The sequence below is a fragment of the Abrus precatorius genome, unplaced genomic scaffold, assembly GCF_003935025.1.
Source record: "Abrus precatorius isolate BTA unplaced genomic scaffold, Abrus_2018 Scaffold3, whole genome shotgun sequence".
In the NCBI taxonomy this organism is placed as follows: domain Eukaryota; kingdom Viridiplantae; phylum Streptophyta; class Magnoliopsida; order Fabales; family Fabaceae; genus Abrus; species Abrus precatorius.
In genome coordinates, this window is record NW_020874373.1 from 36,588,618 (window position 1) to 36,607,306 (window position 18,689).

General features: G+C 30.6%; 3 protein-coding genes across 4 annotated transcripts in view; 1 reads left to right on the forward strand and 2 right to left on the reverse strand.

Moving 5' to 3' along the window:
- Nucleotides 1-217: 217 nt before the first annotated feature.
- LOC113860743 (bidirectional sugar transporter N3-like) lies at nt 218-2,641 on the reverse strand. Its single transcript, XM_027493246.1, has 6 exons — nt 2,596-2,641; nt 1,424-1,460; nt 1,122-1,332; nt 801-962; nt 581-700; nt 218-472 (listed from the first exon to the last, which is right to left on the reverse strand). The coding sequence occupies exons 1-6, from the start codon at nt 2,639-2,641 to the stop codon at nt 218-220; spliced, it is 831 nt and encodes a 276-aa protein (XP_027349047.1).
- Nucleotides 2,642-7,104: 4,463 nt separating this feature from the next.
- LOC113860741 (NAC domain-containing protein 83) overlaps nt 7,105-18,689 on the forward strand; it is a 30,218-nt gene continuing 18,633 nt past the window's right edge. The window contains exon 1 of one of the 2 annotated variants that reach the window (XM_027493241.1): nt 7,105-7,120. The gene's annotated coding sequence lies outside the window, so the exon portion shown is untranslated. The remainder of the gene's footprint in view (nt 7,121-18,689) is intronic. The other variant, XM_027493242.1, reaches the window with a different exon arrangement.
- On the reverse strand, nt 12,474-14,930 carry LOC113860744 (bidirectional sugar transporter N3-like). The gene is made up of 6 exons (XM_027493247.1): nt 14,885-14,930; nt 13,658-13,694; nt 13,298-13,508; nt 13,000-13,161; nt 12,775-12,894; nt 12,474-12,689 (listed from the first exon to the last, which is right to left on the reverse strand). Exons 1-6 carry the CDS (start codon nt 14,928-14,930, stop codon nt 12,474-12,476), a joined length of 792 nt encoding a protein of 263 aa, XP_027349048.1.

Genomic DNA, 18,689 nt, shown 5'->3' on the forward strand with positions numbered 1-18,689 from the left:
GTCGGTGCTAATATTTTTCAAGTTTTTGTGAAGAAAAAGAAGCATTATTTGTAGAGGGGGAGATTTATAATGCGAAATTCAATTGGTTAAAATTAAAAGATACAATCACTGGCACATGCAGGTAGCTACAACTTAATGGAAGAAATTAAAAGAAGATAGTCGTGGGTCAATGGCCATCGTAGTGCCACGAAACAGTAACATACATGCATGCATTTAATTAGACTGCGCAATCGTTAGGTTCCTCACTTTTCTCCTTCTCCTTCTCCTCTCTCTTTTCTTTGATCTTCTTTCCTTGTTGGTTTTCCTCCACAGGAAAAACCTCACCAGTTCCCAAGGGGTTCTCTACAACAACGTTTCTCAGTGGTTCCAGCGGTAGCTTCGTTTCCTTCGTTACCTTCATATCGCCTTTCCTGTAAATGCCATAGAGCAGCATCTGAAGCAACCCCAGTGCAAAACCAAGTACATTTGGGAGCTACATAGAAACGAAAATTTTGTCAATGTCTGGTTCATTGAGTAAGTTTGTCAATATTAAATTATTAAATTAATTGAGTTGCATATTTGTGCAACAATATATACTTACAGCAATGCAAATGTCCTTGAGAAAGAGACCATAACCAAACCACATTACGGCACTCAATGTGAGTGTAAATGACAAATTGAAAGGCATAAACTCAACACTCTTTGTCCGAACAACTTGTGCCTGCAAAGTGCATAACGCGCGAAATTGAAAATAATAATTAGTTCAAAGAAATACGCATCAACTTAATAATAATTAAGCGCATTGAATAGGGACTACGTACCACAATGCTTAGTGGTGCTGCGAAGACACTAACCGCAATGGAAACACATATCCATCCAAGGACTTGGACGCGAAGGGGACCGTGCACAGCGAATTGCGTGACTAAGACGATCAGAGCAAAGGAGCTCACATTCATTGCCATAAATAGCTTAAAAGTTATGTTCTGCATGCAGTTGATAAGTGAACAACTTAAGTGTCATAAAAATTGGAACGAAATATATGGATATATATGCCCAATTATTAAATTAGCAAAGTTTATATATGTTATAAATTTCACGAGGTTATTGGTGGTTAATTAGGCTAAGGTTGCATAAAGATATACCCTTGCATCCCTGGAAGCATAGATGATGAACAAGATAATGTAGATGATCTCTATGACACATCCAAATGAGTTAATAGTGAGGAGGAGAAAGGCGTCTTTTTTGAGTAAAGCATAGTACAACCAAAGCACGGAACTGAACAATGCCACCAGGTAAGGCAGTGACTGAAAGCCCTCGGTCGATTTCTTCTTGTATATTCGGTAAAATGTTGATCTGCAATATTCATCGTTGTAAATATATTCATTAATTAAGTGAAACTGACACGGGTTGATTCATATATATAATTAATCATACAGATACTTACATTGGAGCCAAGAATACTAAGAATGAAATGACGTTACCTGTGCGTCAAAATAGAAAATTAAAATCATTAATTCCTTTGCTTAATAGACAGCATGCAAGGACTTAAGAAATATTATATTAAGAGTAAATACGTGACATATATACATGAAAAGCTTAGAGATGCGTTAGATTTATAATGCAATTACACTACACGACTAAAAAGAAAAAGAGTGAGCATTTGCTGATCAACATCCTTTATTTGATTTTAAATTAAAGCTTGTTGCACGTTACATGTATCCCCGGCCATACGCAGCATATGAGAAAAGAAAATATGGACAAAATTTAAGTGAAGATTTTCACGTATATTTTTTTATAATAAATAAATTTTTATCTTAATAATCTGCAATAATTTAAATTTTGGCTAAAAAAAAGGTATTACAAGTTTGTAGCTAAGTTTTGTCTTGAAAATATAAATATTGTACAATTTTGGGGGTAACTTTTGTAAAAAAAAATTATATATACTCTTAAAGTATATATATATATATATATATATATATATATATATATATATATATATAGACTCTTGCTTTTTTTTTATGAATTTTTTGTCTAAGAAATTCTTGGTCTCTTAACAATTTTTTGAAACAGACATATATATATATATATATGAATGAGATAGTATATATAAATTACATGCATAGGAAACTATAAATAGAGGGGGTCTGTAAACTAAATACTTTAAAATAAATATAATAGACAAGCAGAACCAATATTTCTTAGGAATGGGAAGAGATAAAGCGAAATAGCTGTTCAATTAAACATTGAATTCTAAACACATGCGCTAAAACAATGGAAGAAGAACATATATACAACGGTAGAAAACTTGACCAAAGAAAAGACCGGCAGAAATCGAACAAGGACACATCAATTGGCTCTGGTAGGATATAACTGTGTGTGACGAGCATTATCATCGTGTAGATTGTGCATTACGAAAGTGAATATATGTAGACAGATATATAGATAACCGAAAGGGGTGCTGACCTAGGAATTGACTTTGAAGTAAAACATGCATATTTGTTTCAAGAAGTTGTATTCGACAAGAAAAAGAAAAGTAGAAAGAGATAAGAAAAGACTTGTAGCAGCTGAAAGAACGATGGTGATTATATCATTGTATTGTATTGTTATCCTACGTACCTAGCATGCCAAAGGTAAATGCCAATGTGTTGTGGCTGATTGCCATGCTCTCTCTCTTTTACTTTGGGCAACTACAACAACACAAGAATTAGGGGCAATGGGAGAAACTATAACTTTCTTCCGAACTCAACCCCTAAATCTCATGCAGGAATTGACGCTGCTGAGGATTTCTTTACTTGCCCTCTCTATATATACTCACCCTCGACGAGTGAGCAATTTAAAATATAGCAAAAGTATCTGCATATTAAAATATAGATAGCAAACGTACGGGAGGTTGGGATCAGCGTTATTCCGCAATAAGAAAATATATTTGTACATAAATTTTGTACATAAAACAATTATAGCTAAAAAAATAAACAGAGAAGAAAATTTTGTTGCATGATATTCTACACCATATGATGCAATCATATGAACTAGCAAGGTTTTTTTTATAAGGGGAAGGTCACAAGTTGCAAGATTCTCTTAACGTTGGTGAGATAGCGCAAAACTAGGGGTATGGGTACTGTAAAGTAGGTACCGACTAGAATTTTACCTTTAAGAGGTCAGGGCTAATAAATTCAAATTTAACATATATATAAACTTGTGAGTGAGTGTGTGTGTTAAAATGTTAAGCAAACAAACAACTTTTCTTTAGTTGAAGAATCATGGCAGGACCGCCCCCTTCATGTAATTGGCCCAAGTTCTGCATTAGTACAATTTTGTTAAAATTATGGAAGTGCGATAGTTTTTGTCTAAATAAAATTATGAAAGTGCATCAGTACGAATTGAGACAAGGAACCAACATACTCTTTAACACATACTATTGACTAATCATATAGTGAATGCGGAGACACACTTGGTAGAGGTTACAATTGGTATTGGCTAATGAGGTGCCATCAGCATCCCAAACACTCCTAATTTAGACTTAACTCATTGTTCAGGGGCATCAAATCATCTATTAAAACAATGCTAATTGATGCCATATTTATCTATACACAAATTATATAATATTATGCATTTGTGTTTTCTGTCAAAGATCTATATATCTTTATTTTTATTTTTATTTATTATTTGACAAATTATATAATGACAGATGATATTTTCATTTTTTATGGCATGATTTCTCGTATCATTCAGTATTACTGTAAAAAATAATAACTGTATTTTTTTTGCCCCGAAGACTTATGGTTCCGTCCCTTTTCAAGTCCTCTACAATGAAAATGTTTAATGATCATCCATTGCAGTTTAAATGCCCGAAGTAAAAGAAGAAAAAATATATTGAGCAATATAACGTGACGTGTAGAAAAATATTGACCAAAAAAATGAAAATTTTCAAATAAATGACCACACTGTTAAACTATCTATAGATCATAATTGCTTTCACAATTCTTGCATTTGAGTTCGAGCTAGAAGTTTAACGATTTAGTACAACTTTACAACAAAATTATAATTTTTTGTCTTCGAAGTATTAGTTAAGTTTTGCGTTTTTCCCTTGATTTAAATTTAAGTTTTAATCTAGTCTTTTAATTTTTAATTTTATTATCTAAGCTAATTCTTATTTTATAACTTTGTACCCTCTTCCAAAGTTAGAAATGAAATTTAGTTAACAATGATAACTTTATAATAATTGTTACGTGCTTAAAATAGAAAACATAAACAAATGGCTGAGTAGAAATGGTTTATGAGAGTAATTAAGGTAGTATTTATGGTGGTTTGAGAGTTTATATGGTAATTTAATAAGTAAGGGATAGAAAAAATGTGAAATAAGAAAAAAAATTAACTTAAAGCATTATTATTTAGAAAATTTCTTTTAAATTAAGAGATGTAGGGAAAAACACCTAAAAATATATAAGAAATAAGAAAATTTTTAAAACCTAAACCAAAATTTAAATTAAATTTAGAGAAACATATATACTTTTGCCTAACTTTATATATGCAAATTATGTAATTCATCTGTTCTTCCTCAACGTGAAAATGCGAAATTCACATACTTCATATTTAGTTTCTTTAACCTTAATACTTTGTTTGATTTAAGAAAAAAATGTTAATGAAGTAATGAGAAATAGGGTAAAATTTTAGGCTGTTTATGATAAAAATATATATAAATTGAAAAAGAAAGAAAATATTATCTTTCTTAAATAGATAATTAAATTTAATATAAATTAATAATATAGAACTATTTATTATAAATAATTTATGTTTTTATACTATTTTATGTTGTCTCCCTTTCTTAGCTTGAATGGAGAGAAACTAAAATATGTGGCCCTGTATTTTTTTTTTTTTTATCTCTTTCCTAATTTAAAACTATTATATAAACAACAAAAGAGATTTGGAAAAATACAATTTTTATTTCCCTTTTTTATTTCTTTATGGATTATTGCTTATTAATAAAAGTCTAAAGATTATACCAATAATTTATAAAACTAATTTATGATTCATTTATTTTATATAGCTTGCCTAAATTAGTTATTTCCATCTTATTTTTATAAGTTTTACAACTAAAATTATTTAAAAATATTAAATAAATACTTAATTAAACTGTGTATTTAAATATAGTCAAAATATGAAAAAAAAATTTATTAATGTTCTTATCCACTAGTTAAAGAAATAAAAAAAATAAAAGTGTTGATTATATTAAGAATCAAAATAATAGAATATTATTGTTTTAAATTATTAAAAGTATTTAATAATTTATATTAAATGTTTCGTAATTTTAGAATTCTTGTTAGCAAGACACAAATTTGCCATCATTCTTTTTTATATCTCAGCCACTCAAAATACTAAACTAGATGATCATTAAAGGCATGACTTTCCACGAGCTCTTAAATATAAAGTTTTAAGATATATAAAGTTATTTTGAGAAACAAGTGCATTTTTAACATAATGCTAAAGTTGCCTACCGTTATTAATTTAAGAGTTATATTTATGATTTCTTTTAAATACTTGATGATATAAAATAATAATAATTTTGAGTAATAATTGATGATAAAAAAAAAAGTTGAGTTAGTATAACATTTGAGGTAATAGACAGAGATATGAAGTTGAGGGGCTTGAGAGGAGCGGCATGGGAGATAATGTTAAAGATGGGGAGATGGGTCCATTGTTTTGTTTTTCTAAAGGGTGGGAAGGAAACAAGAGAAGACAGAGAGTATTGGTTGGAGAAATATAGACGGTTCATATTTTTAATTTATTTTCCTCACAAAATTTTAAGGTCGCCTTTTCCACCATCAATGGAGAGAGACTTGCTTGTTTAAAGTTTCTTAATCAGCATCATGACCACCATTTTGACGCAGAAAAGCTGAATAACTCAGGTTCACTAATCATGCTTTACTTTCACAACTTAAAAGGAACTCAGGATTAAGGAACAATATTATAAATTAATGACGAACATATTGAATTTTGCGATGTTAGCAGTAACACGCAGCCTTTCATTTAGTGGTAGGCACAGGTTAGTTAAACTAGTTGCGTCCAACATAAATCTAGATACCAGAATAAAATCAGGGGTTTAGAGTTAAACAAGCATGAATCATAATACTTTTTTCGCTGTAAATGAAGCATGATTCTTCAAAGAATAAAATCTGTGGTTACTAATTAATACCTGTATTTGGGGACTAGCTAAGAAAAAGGTGACCATTAAAAGTTAGAAAAGCTCAGCGAATCCTGCATCCGACAGTAAACAACAACATGAATGTTTATTTACATATAGCAATGTATGTTTACTTTCCCATAGCCGACCACTACCATTGATTTCATGCTTTCACCAGTGCCTATCTCATTCGTAATTAGTAGATTCGTAGGTGCTATATCGTGAGCTAGACTGCACTATACTATATCTTGTACAAATTTAATCGCAACCAAAAGCAAAATGGTTCCCACATGTCGAGCCAGTCAAGCAGCACACTGGTTTTCTTTACTACCAATTGGGTGTACATATACCACCTAGCAACTTCCCAGTCATTACTTGAGAGGGCTGTTCTCAAGTTTTATACTTTTTAATAATCTGCGGATGATTTTTTCATTTAGTTTGGATTTTCTTTAACTCTCACTGCATATTTGCAAATTACATTTTTGACAATTCCATGGTTTGGCTCGTGACAATGCTTTTAAAGAGGCTTCATTGGTTATATAATTTGCATGCTTATAATCAATTTGGATGGCTAAAAATAACTTCTTGTTTTATAATACTATCTTTGACGAGGAAAAGGCTATAGCTTACATTAAATTTTGGTCTTGACTTTGCATTAAAGCCAATTATAGTGGGGTATTCTTTTCTCTTTTACGATTGGAATACTAATAATCCTATTATATGTTTGGCTTAATGTTGCAAATGGACACGATGTATTCGGGTTAGGATATTCCCTCTTATTCCCTTAATATATAAAATTTAATTTTGTATTACAAATATATATAAAATAATTCAGAGCATTATTTATAAAATGAGAATTCTTACAATTTTAAAATAGAAGTAATAAAATATTTTAAAAATATGAACGCATCTAATTAACCCAATGACTGGAATCAAATCAACCAAAATATATTTATATTGGTTTGGATTTTTTATTTTATTTTTCATATATAAACGCACCCGGCCTCTTTTTAAGCAAAAAATAATTTACTAAAAGAGTACAATTAGTGCTCCAAAGTTCTAAAAAAAAAAAACACGTAATTAAATTGGTAACCCTTCAGACAATGGTACAACTAGAAATTGTCCATTTACCCATAAACTGAACTAATATAAAACATTTGAAGAAAAGAAAAATGTTTATAATCCGTCTGTGATATATTTTATTATTATTGATATTTTTTGTTTATATAGATAGTTATTTATACCTGTTCTTGATTATCACAATTTATAAACATAATAAAGACTATAAATTGGGCATCTAAACAATAAAAAATAATTTATAAAATATAAAATTTAAATGTCATTATAAAAGAAGACAAAACATCCAAATAAATAATGTTAAAAATAAAATACAGGTCTTTATCATGAATAATTTGTATGATCATCATCTGAAAGAGTATCATCATTAATAGACGAGGAGTTGAAAAAGGAATGATGCATAGAGTTGAAAACCGGTGATGCTAGAGCTGGTGGAAAAGGAGGAAGAGGTGTGGAGCTGTTTGCTCTCATGAGCTCAAAATAAGCATACATCTGCATACAACCTTTTTAGCCTAGAAATCAAAGGCAAATAATGCATTCTAGTTTGCGGTACATCTTTATATTTACCACTTCTACCACCTCTTCTTGGTTTAAACTTAGGCTCTCCACAGAATTTGCAATTGGTCAAAACAGCATCATCTTTGTAATACAGCATGCAACCTTTAAAATAACAATCAATTTTTACTTTTTTTAATCCAAGTTTGGAAACTAATTTTTTTGCTTAATAAAAGTCTTTTGGGATAGAGTCAGGTTGGGGACTAAGCTCACTAATTAATGTAGTCCATTGATCAAATGAACTCTGATTTTGATTGTCTTCTTACTTTATGCTTAACATTCTTACAGCTAAAGATAAGTCTGAATATACACACACATCCCATAAAGGCTTGTTTGCTGCTTCTAAAACATTATAAAATTTTGCAGTCTCTACATTAGGCTCTTGTTCAGCTTCAAAATTACGAAAAATTTTAAATTGAGGACCAACAGCATCATAAACCATTTCTTGATAACGACTATTGCTTTCTTCCCAACTTATATTACCTATATCCTCACCTGATTGTAATATTTGAATTGCCTACTTGATTTTCCACATTAACTACTTTTCCATGCTCAATCCATATCCAATAATCATGTTTAAATCCCAAACTTATACAAATCATATATAATTAAATCAATATCCAAAAACTTTCTACACTTGCACTTAGAACATGGACACCTAACTTTTTAGTTGGTGATGAATTGCTGCGAATTATAACAGACACGTATGAATTTCTCTACACCCTCAAAGAATTTAGGTTTTATTCCCTCCCGACTTGGGTGCAACCTATCATACATCCACTGATGATTTCTCAGAAACATTTGGATCAAGAACTATATTAACCTAATACAAATACACAATGTGGTATCAACCTTCTATTATACATTACACAAATTTTTAATATAAATTTTACAGAATCTTCCCTAATACATGTCAATTTCCTTACATTTGTTTACCACTTTTTTACAAAAATCAAAATTTCACCACACATAACTAATATATTATATAACAATATATTAATCGATACATAAAACACAAATACATCACAATCCTAAACCATTCTAGAGCACATCCCCTTGTAACTCCACAACATGCATATTCTACAAATTCCACAAATACAAACAATCCCACAACACACAATAATCAGGTTCAGAGAAGGACCTCTACACCCTTCCCCCAGTCATACAATCTCTAATCCTACAACTCTATCTTAGAAATTTTAAGTTTCTAAAATACATCAAAAATAAAAAAATTAAACCGATTAAAAGTTAAAGTATTGTATCAGGAACACAATGATGCAAATTATTTGACAAACGGATGTTCCAATTACTCACAAAGGCCAAAAAAATAAGCTCATAGAGAGAGAGACAAAGAGAGGCGAGAGAGAAAGAGAGATTTATGAAAAATGAGGAAGGGGAAGGGGGAGGCGAGGTTTTATGGGTTTCAGATATTACAGACAAAAAAATCTATTTGTAAATGATTTAATGAAATGGTGCGTTTTAAAAGTCTATTTACAGACAGATTTTTTCGTCTGTAAATTTGTCAAAGGAATTCTAATAGTTGACTTCCCAAACACACTCTTCCTTAGCTTAAGCTTAGAGGCATTCTTCTATGTTTATAGAGATTGGCTTCTATTGATCTCTTCAACTACTAACTAGATCAGAGCAGAGGGGTATACAAGTAGCTTAACTCCTTCGGAACCTATGGTCTAGCATTACGATATACGATAGAATAAGAATTTCATAATATAGAAAGAATCTACCTTCCGCGCTTAAGCCAACTCCTGCTTTTGCAGTAACCATTCCACATGGGAATAGGGGCTATGTTGAAAGGGCTTGACTACTAGTACCTCAAAAAAAAAGCCTATGACACCAGTAAAAGAAAGGCGGACATTCATGGATGTCAGTAGCTTGGACAGAATCCACTTACGACTAGAGGAGACCGAAACGGAAGCTATCCAAACACATGAGAGCCCTTGCTCTAAACTAAAAGGTAGGGTTCAAAGGAAAGGAGGCAGGATGACGAAAGACAAAGACACGGGGCCTAGGGGGAAATAGCTATTGGATTAGTAAACTTCCATCTAGAATAGAAGGCAAGGAAGTAAGCAAATCAATATAAAACAAGGAAAAGAAAGCTAATCACTGACTGAACCAAAGGCAAAGGAAAGAAGCTAAAAGTCTTATAACCTTCGGGAATCGAGGGGAACAGAACTGACTCTTTTTATATATTTATGAGAATATATAGTGATATCTTTAACCCCAAAACTAAAGATGCGATCGCATTTAGAGGGATTTGTTCTGCTACTATTCAATTCTAGTTAAAAAAGACTTGGAACGAGGAGAAAGTCAATGATTTAACAATAGCTACACTTAAAGATGAAATCGTTTCCCAGATAGTTCTAGTTTTCGATCTTAGGAGTTATCTATTACATGAGTTTACCCCATGTTCCGTTCTTTCATGTATGTGCTTTCTGGAATTCAAATTTGCCTTATACCATCGCTCGAAGGGCAGATTCTGCGGAGCGATTTTAAGATATAATGAAGGAGAAAAAGAAGTAGAAAAAAGCCTATTTTATTCATGAATTGGATCTTAAACTTAGCTTAGTCCATTTACAAACAGAAAAATCTGTTTGTAAATAGCCACATGAAAAGTAGCTTAAAAAGGATAACATTTACAGACTAAAAAATCTGTCTATAACTCTCACTCCCAATTTCCCTCCAATTTTTAAATTACAGACGGAAAAATCTGTCTGTAATTTTTGTCTGTATAATTTCGCGCAAAATAGCGAACAAACTACACACGAATTTTTATACGTCTATATTACAGACAGATTTACAGATAGATTTTTCAAAAATTAAAAAAAAATCACAAATCTATCTATAATACAAACAGATAAAAATTTATCTATAATATTTGTCTATAAATAGTGCTTTTTTAGTAGTGAAAATAATCTAGCCTATTAAATTTTCTGATGCCATGAACGTAGTCCCATAGCTTCTTTTTTTTTTTTTTTTCCCGATGCCATATAAACAAAATCAGTCTTATAACCTCCCGACTCCAACTGTTCAATTTTGGCCATGAGGATGCATGTTGAAACCGTACGTCTACTACTTCGTAACCAAAGTATAAATTGTAAAAATTAAAGCAATTCTTCTTCTTACAAATTAGTTTTTGCGAAAGTTAGACCTAATTTCTTAAGAAATTATTTTCTTAATTCTTGAGCAAAACTTTAAAAGTGAAAAAATAATATATTTTTCTTTCTAAGATATTACTTCCTATTTTATCTTTCAACTATTATATCAATTAATATTTCAATTATTTATTGTCTATAAAATAAACATAAATTATTAAGAGAAAAATATAAAAAAGAATTATTTATTAATTTTATAAAAAAAATAATTAGTAAGAAGATATATAACTTATGATTAAGAAGGGAAACAATACTATTCTCACCCAACAATTACATAATTTACCAAAACAACAAGGGTATTGCTCTCCAATCCTTAAAAAGTAGGATATTATAGCATCCTTGCTACGTGACACAATGAATTTGGGTAACTTTGTTGCTTATGCAAAGTTAATTTTAAAATTTCTTAATCAAATAGACCCCTTGCATTTTAGTATTGTTCTTATTAAGTTTTGTAATATAATCCTTATGTACGAGCAACATCATCTTCCTCTATCCTCTGCGAACCAACCCAAATCGACAACCACAGTCTAGCCCCTATTACAAATTATTTCTGCGACCAAAATCAAAAGCCATTGTAAGCCTTGCAATGCTCAAAAATGTCACCATCGTCTAGATCCAACCACCACACTATGAATTGTCACCATCGGCCCCTAAATCATGCCTCCGCAGGACAGTGTCATTGTTTTCAATCAAGGCATGCAGAAGCGATCACACCTCCCTGTCTGCCTGAAACCAACTACCACACTGCTAGTCAAACCACAATCTCTCAATTGCGACTTAGGTCAGTACAAACTCAACTCATGCACCGCATGCACATCAAATCTCCAATACTGCTAAGCCATACAATTGCACCATCATTGCTCGCAATGTTGACGTTGTTCTCCAACAAGTTGAGTCCCATCTGAAATCAAGACTCCTCACCATTGCAAACATTTGCCATGCCTTTAACCACCACTGATTCCCATGAACATGTTTTTTACCCTTATAATTTTTTAGGGAAAAAAAAAACACTTAATCACTTTCCCTTTATGTGTTTTTATCTTTTATTTTTATTTTTGAATGAACTCGAACTATCAGAAATTATGTTGAAGCCATTTTTGCAAGTTTTGATCGATGGAGCTATTTTATTTATTAAAAAAAGTTAAATTGGGTTAAAAAATATTTTGTAAGAACAAAATAATATATAATTTGTAGCAACTAAATTAAAAATATAAAAAATTAAGAAGTAAATATTTAACATTATGACAGAGCATCTTTAAGAAACACATCACAATTCTATTGGATGCTAATTGGAGTTTCCTAATCTCCCAATTTATAAAGGCACTGGAGAAATTTCCAAACAATAACGCGCCCACACGCATAATTTTGGAATCGCTGACACGTGCAGGGAACTACAACTTAATGGAATAAAAGTAGATGCTAGATAGTCATGCATGACCATCGTAAAGTTCACGAAACAATAGCACACAACATCAAATTTAGACTATGCAGTCGTCGGGCTCCATGCCTTTCTATTTCTTGTCTATATCTTCTTCACTCTTTTTTGTTTGTTCATCTTCCTGCACAGGAAACACTTCTCCACTTCCCAACGGGGTCGATACAACAATATTTTTTAGTGGCTCTGGCGGACTCTTTTCCATTGCATTAGTCTTCTTATTTCCTTTTCTGTAAATTATGTAGAGCAGCATTTGAAGTAACCCCAGTACAAAACCAAGCACATTTGGAAGCTTCACAACCCAAGAAAAAGAAAAACGTCAACGTCTGAATATATTAAACTATAATTCAGTTGTGTATTTCTGCAACACTACTTACAGCAATGCATATGTCCTTGAGAAAGAGACCGTAACCAAACCACATTATGGCACTCAATGTGAGGGTAAATGACAAATTGAAGGGCATAAACTCTACACTCTTCGTACGTACAACTTGTGCCTGCGAAGTGCAATATAAAATAAGATCAAGTAGGTGTATATATAAGAAGTGAAACAACGTAATTGAATAATTTATAATCGTATCAGATAGTGTTTTGTTGCGTACCACAATGCTCAATGGTGCTGCAAAGACACTGACTGAAATAGAAACACAAATCCATCCAAGGACTTGCACACGAAGGGGACCATGCACAGCAAAGTGTGTGACGAAGAGGATCAAAGCAAAGGAGCCCACGTTCATTGCCAAACATAGCTTAATAGTTAAGTTCTGCAGTAAAGAAATGAATAAATCTTAGTATTGACATTTTAATTAACTTACAAATGTAGATATGCGTTATTAAATTGGTAAAGTTTATGTATGCGTGGATTCTAGGCTAACTATAAGGTTGTACATATAGGCATACCCTAGCATCCCTGGTTGCATAGGTGATGTACAAGACAATGTAGATCATCTCTACAACACATCCGAATGAGTTAATGGTAATGAGGAGAAAAGCATCTCTTTTGAGTAAAGCATAGTATAACCAAAGCATGGAACTGAACAATGCCACCAAGTAAGGCAGTGACTGAAAACCCTCCGTTGATTTCTTCTTGTATATCCGGTAAAAAGTTGGCCTTCAATAATCAAAGATAAAATACCTTCAGTTTTCGTTAAAATTGACGGTAACTAACTAATATGGCTTAATACCCTTTTTTCTTTTCATAATACCATTAATCAAATGTAAGTAGAAATGATGAGTTCGTTGATAGATATATATACTTACATTGGAGCCAAGAATACCAAGAACGAAATGACATTACCTGTATGTGCATAAAAAACAGAAAGAAATTAATCCCTTCTTTAATGCAAACAAGAGGTAATAATATTGTATTAACTATTGCATGGCATAATGAAAAGTGTAAAGATATTTTAAAATCAAGATTATTGAGTATACAATAAAAAAATGAACAGGAATATTAATGTGGACGCATTTAATAACAAGCCGCTAAATGCATAAATCATCATTCAGCAGAGACTATTTTAAATTAATAAAAGATTTCCAATTAAAACTCCTAAAAATATAATAGTGTGTAAATTTTAGAGCTATTTTACTTGACTCGATTTAAATGAAATCAAAATATAATAGCATTAGATATATGCTCAACGTAATACTTAAATACTGATAGTCTTGCACCAAAAAATTAAAATAAGAAATCATAATTTGTTTGCCTAAATTTGTTTCATACTCCCTTTTACAGTCATTAAAAATGATGCTTAATTTCTCTTTTCTCTTAGTCAAAAATATTTAACACTTACTATATATAAAGCGGCCTAAGAGATATAAGACCAAACATTTTCCCAACATAACTACAAGTAGAAAAGATCCGTCCACTCAGTCATTCTAAAGACACGAGTAATAAACAAACCCCATAAATAAATATTAATTAGGTAAGGAAGAAATAAAAAGACATTCAGCTAAGTAAATACAAACTGGCATAAAACAAAGAGACGTCGCAATTGGTATTTGGCAACAATTGATGGTGGTGTCTAATGTATATTGCGTAATATAATATTTTCAAAAGTGGTGGAAATGTAAATATTCAATCTTGTTTTTAATCCCTTTAAACATATAAGTTGTTTATTTTAAAAAAAAAAAATGCAATTCGTTTATTGCAAATTTTTCACTTTTTCATATTCGTTTTGATTTTTTACTTATTTTATCTTTTAATGTCTTTTTTTAATAATAAAAATAATTTTAAAAAAGTAATATTTTAAAAAAATAGATAAGAAAATTGATAATAAATAAATCAATAAAAATATAAAAATTAAAAAATAAATTATATTTTTTAAAAATAAAAGATAAAATGTAAAAACTGAAATATTTAGAAAAGATAAAAGCATATTCAAAACAATAAGAATGAAAGGAAGATAAACCATAAAGCTGGTGGCAGCTTGTTAAGATAATAAAAGAGTCCAATAAGGGATCACTGTTTATGAGTTGATACCCTACCTAGCATGCCGAAGGTAAATGCCAAAGTATTGTGACTGATAACCATGCTCTCCTTTTGACTTTGGGCAACCCCAGGAAATAGGAGAGGAAGAGAGACCTTAACTCTCTTCTAAACCCAACCCTTAATAAATCTCAATCAGGCGGAGAAGCTGCTGAGGATGGCCTCACAAGCCAACTCTATATATATACACACTTAAAGAGAAAAGCAATTAAAAATAAAAGCATAATATTGATATATTTATAACAGGTGTATATGGCTAAGGGAAGATACGAGAAGATGAGAAAAAAATATATGATAAATAATATAACGTGACAGAAAAATAAACAAATAAATTATGTAGAAAACATATAAATATCATAATCTTATAAAAGTTACAAAAAGAACTGCAAAAATAAAATATAGTATAGATACTATAATACTACTGATATAATATTATGCTACTGCATAGTGAACTGATTCACGAGGGGTTTAACGCTTCAACTTTTTAATTGGTAGGGTACGTTCCATGATGGAAGCTCATTTTCATTGGTGTCATTCTGTCATGAGCATTAGTCAAAGACGCGCCTATAGAAAACGTACTTGATCCCGGAATCAGCATTATTCCATATTCGATCTGCATTCGCCAACAATCAACATAGGACGCAAACTTTCGAGATTCATTTAACGTTACTAAAACTAAGGTAGTTCAAAGCTAGGACTGACTTATAAATTAAAGAAAAACTCAAAGCTAGGAAAGGGGTCATGTAAAGCAGGTACAAAGTCGAGAGTAATTTTGACATAATAACTAGGAGGTCAGGGCTATCAAATTCAAATTTTTCGGTAATTGAAAAATCATTGCATGACCAACCTTTTCTTCTAGTGGGCACAGGTGGTCTGTGCCCTATTATTGATCCAAGTCCTTCTTCATACCTAAGCTGTTTTTCATTTGCATCTACAGCCTGTGATATCACGAAGTTACATTGCTTCACTTCATGTGCAATTACCGTTTGCTTGTCACATACTCTTAATTTTAAATTCTTTCATCCAAGCTATGTATGATATTACACTGTTCTAAATAAGCAATGCAAGACTCAGCCTCCCACCCTCCAGCTAACGGAAATTAACGGGTTCACTTACTTCAACCACATTACCTCCATAAATTTATTTGTTTAGCCAGAATTTGTGATTGAAAAATATAAAAATGTTTATGAAAATTATTATCAATACACTTTTTATTTATTGATTTTAATTGTTGTCTTTAAAATACTTTTAGTAGGATCTCTATTTATATATATGATTTCTAACTATTATACACAAATTTATAATTTTTCAATTAATCCTGGAATTCATTTTAAAAAATATAAATTTATGGAAAAAAAAAACAATTTTATTGATAAAAGTTACAATTTCATGAATAGAAGTTGTAAATTTATTGAAGTCTAGTGGACCCGTAATTTTTAATAGTAGTTATTGTCTTTATTTTTAATATTATTTTTTCTACCCCAAATTATTTTGATCAGTGCTCGTTAAATATCCACCATTTAACGGGAAAGAGACTTGTCTGTCTCAAAGATTCTTAGCATCATGACCATCATTTTGGCGCAGAAAAGTTTAAGTTAGTTCGGTTCACTAATCATGCTTTACTTTTACAACTTTTGATTAACAAATGCAAAGAAAAGGAAACTATGATTAAAAAAAACAATATTACAAATGAGGAACGTATTTAACTTTGTAATTTGAACACTAACACGCTGGCTTTCAACACGTGGTCGACATAGATCCGTCAAACTAGTCTCGTCAACCATAAATCTTGATACTGGAATAAAATCTGTGTTTACAGTCAAACTAGTACTCTCAACCATAAATCATGATACTCTTTTGCTGTGATGAATCACGATTCTCTGAAAAATTAAATCTGGGGTTACTATTGCCTGTGTTTTGGGAATAGCCTAGAAAGTGTCCAGTGTCCACAAAATGTTAGAAAGGCGAAGAGAATCTCGCATCAAGCACAATAAATAATACTTGGGTTTATATCTATATATTAAAGTAGTCATGTTTTCATGCCTACTTACCCATAGCGGACCACATGTACCTGTAGCGAGGATCATTCGTATAAGCAGACACGTAGAAAGCTATATAATAAAGTTGAGTCTCTACTAGACTACCCTGTATATATTTTTAGTATTCTATCTTATTGGTAGATACATATGCATGATTCTGTTACGTACGTGATGTGTGATCAAGTGTACTGAGTTGCAATAAGTATGATAAAGATAAATGAGTCTCATTTTTATAAGAACTGGAACTCAATTTATAAGTTGAATTGAAAAGGAAAAAAAAAAACTAGACGAATATGAATGTATAAGTATTAACTAAGTGAAAAACCAAAATTATGAAAAAAAAAAAAAAACTACAGAAAAAAAATGCACAATCAAGGGAAGTTTAGAAAAATAAAGTAATTTTACTATTTAATGGGAATTAATATTCAATTCATCTCAATTTTTTTATGCAATCAATCCTACTTTGAATTTATATTTTAATATCCAATTAATTATCACTATTGGCCGCGTTCCAGCCCCTTGGTAATCTAACTCAATTCCTCGCTCCATCAAAAGTCTTGATTCTTAATATGAACTCAATTGAGACATATGCATTTAAGTTGTGAAATTCAAAGGCAATCAACTTCTATCCTTAAGTAATTAATTATTGTATTAATTTTCTTATTTTGGATAGCTCGCTATTTTTTTAAGAGTTTTATTAAGTAATTAATAATAGTAAAATTTTATTTAAAAAAAGTATTTCTTATATTTTTATAATTTTAATACAATAATTATGTATTTTTTTTCATTAAATTTAGTCTTAAAAGATAAAGTTAACAAAACTTTTTTTTTAACTGTGAAAAATAGTCCTAAAATATACAAAGACATTAAGAAATTAAGGAAGTAAGTATGAATCAAAAGCTATAAATTGAAATTGTAAGAATTATATTGCATGAGTTCAAATCGAAAATCTTCTTTTCCTAATTAAGAATTAAGGAAAACATAAAAAAAATTAAGAGAAATTATCCAAATCATCGTGAATTTGGAGATTAAATATCTCTTGTTTTCGTAGATATAGTCCTGATATTAGAAAAAATGAATTTCTCTCTTAATTAGCTCGCTCAAAAATATGACAAAATTCAATTGGAACATCTATTTATTAATTAATAGCAAGAGTATGCACCATGGTATTTTAATCATGTACACAATAATACAAAAGAAACTAAACTTAATAAAGTGAGATTGGCATGTACACATACATTATTACTTCAATAATTAATTTCATCCCTTCGGGTTTTTTTTTACTCTCTCTTTCTTAAATTCTTCTTACATCAATTAAAAGTACAAGATTTTGATGATCATTAAAATGACAAATATAGAAATTTATACTAAGTTAATGATGATGGTGGATTATTGAAACTAGTATTTTTCTATCAATCTTAACAAATGAAAAAAAAAATGTATGGGATTAAGCTTTATTTATCTTCTAAATGTACTTTTAAAATAATTTAAAGGTTGGCAAATTAGTATAAAACTCATTTCACAAATATTTATTTATTTCTAAGTTAGCAATTGAGCTCCAACTTTCAAATGTGTCACACCACCATTAAACCATGCAATTATATACACTGTTAATCAATGGTCAGAGCATGTGTAAGTATTTTCTTATTTCTTTTTTAGATGTACACTGATTTGGTCTAATTTTGATAATAATAAAAAATTCATCAATCAAAAATATTTCTGGTCCAAACTATAAATATTTTCTATAAGAACAATCTTATTGAGT

Excerpts from the sequence above, each read along its gene's own strand:
- LOC113860744 (XM_027493247.1), bottom strand. The coding sequence starts at position 14,930 with ATGGTTATCAGTCACAATACTTTGGCATTTACCTTCGGCATGCTAG. Across the intron at positions 13,509-13,657 it reads TTGGTATTCTTGGCTCCAAT|GCCAACTTTTTACCGGATAT; the intron begins GTAAGTATATAT and ends TGATTATTGAAG. Across the intron at positions 12,895-12,999 it reads CAGCACCATTGAGCATTGTG|GCACAAGTTGTACGTACGAA; the intron begins GTACGCAACAAA and ends TGCACTTCGCAG.
- LOC113860743 (XM_027493246.1), bottom strand. The coding sequence starts at position 2,641 with ATGGCAATCAGCCACAACACATTGGCATTTACCTTTGGCATGCTAG. Across the intron at positions 1,333-1,423 it reads TTAGTATTCTTGGCTCCAAT|ATCAACATTTTACCGAATAT; the intron begins GTAAGTATCTGT and ends TGAATATTGCAG. Across the intron at positions 963-1,121 it reads ATGCTTCCAGGGATGCAAGG|AACATAACTTTTAAGCTATT; the intron begins GTATATCTTTAT and ends AACTGCATGCAG.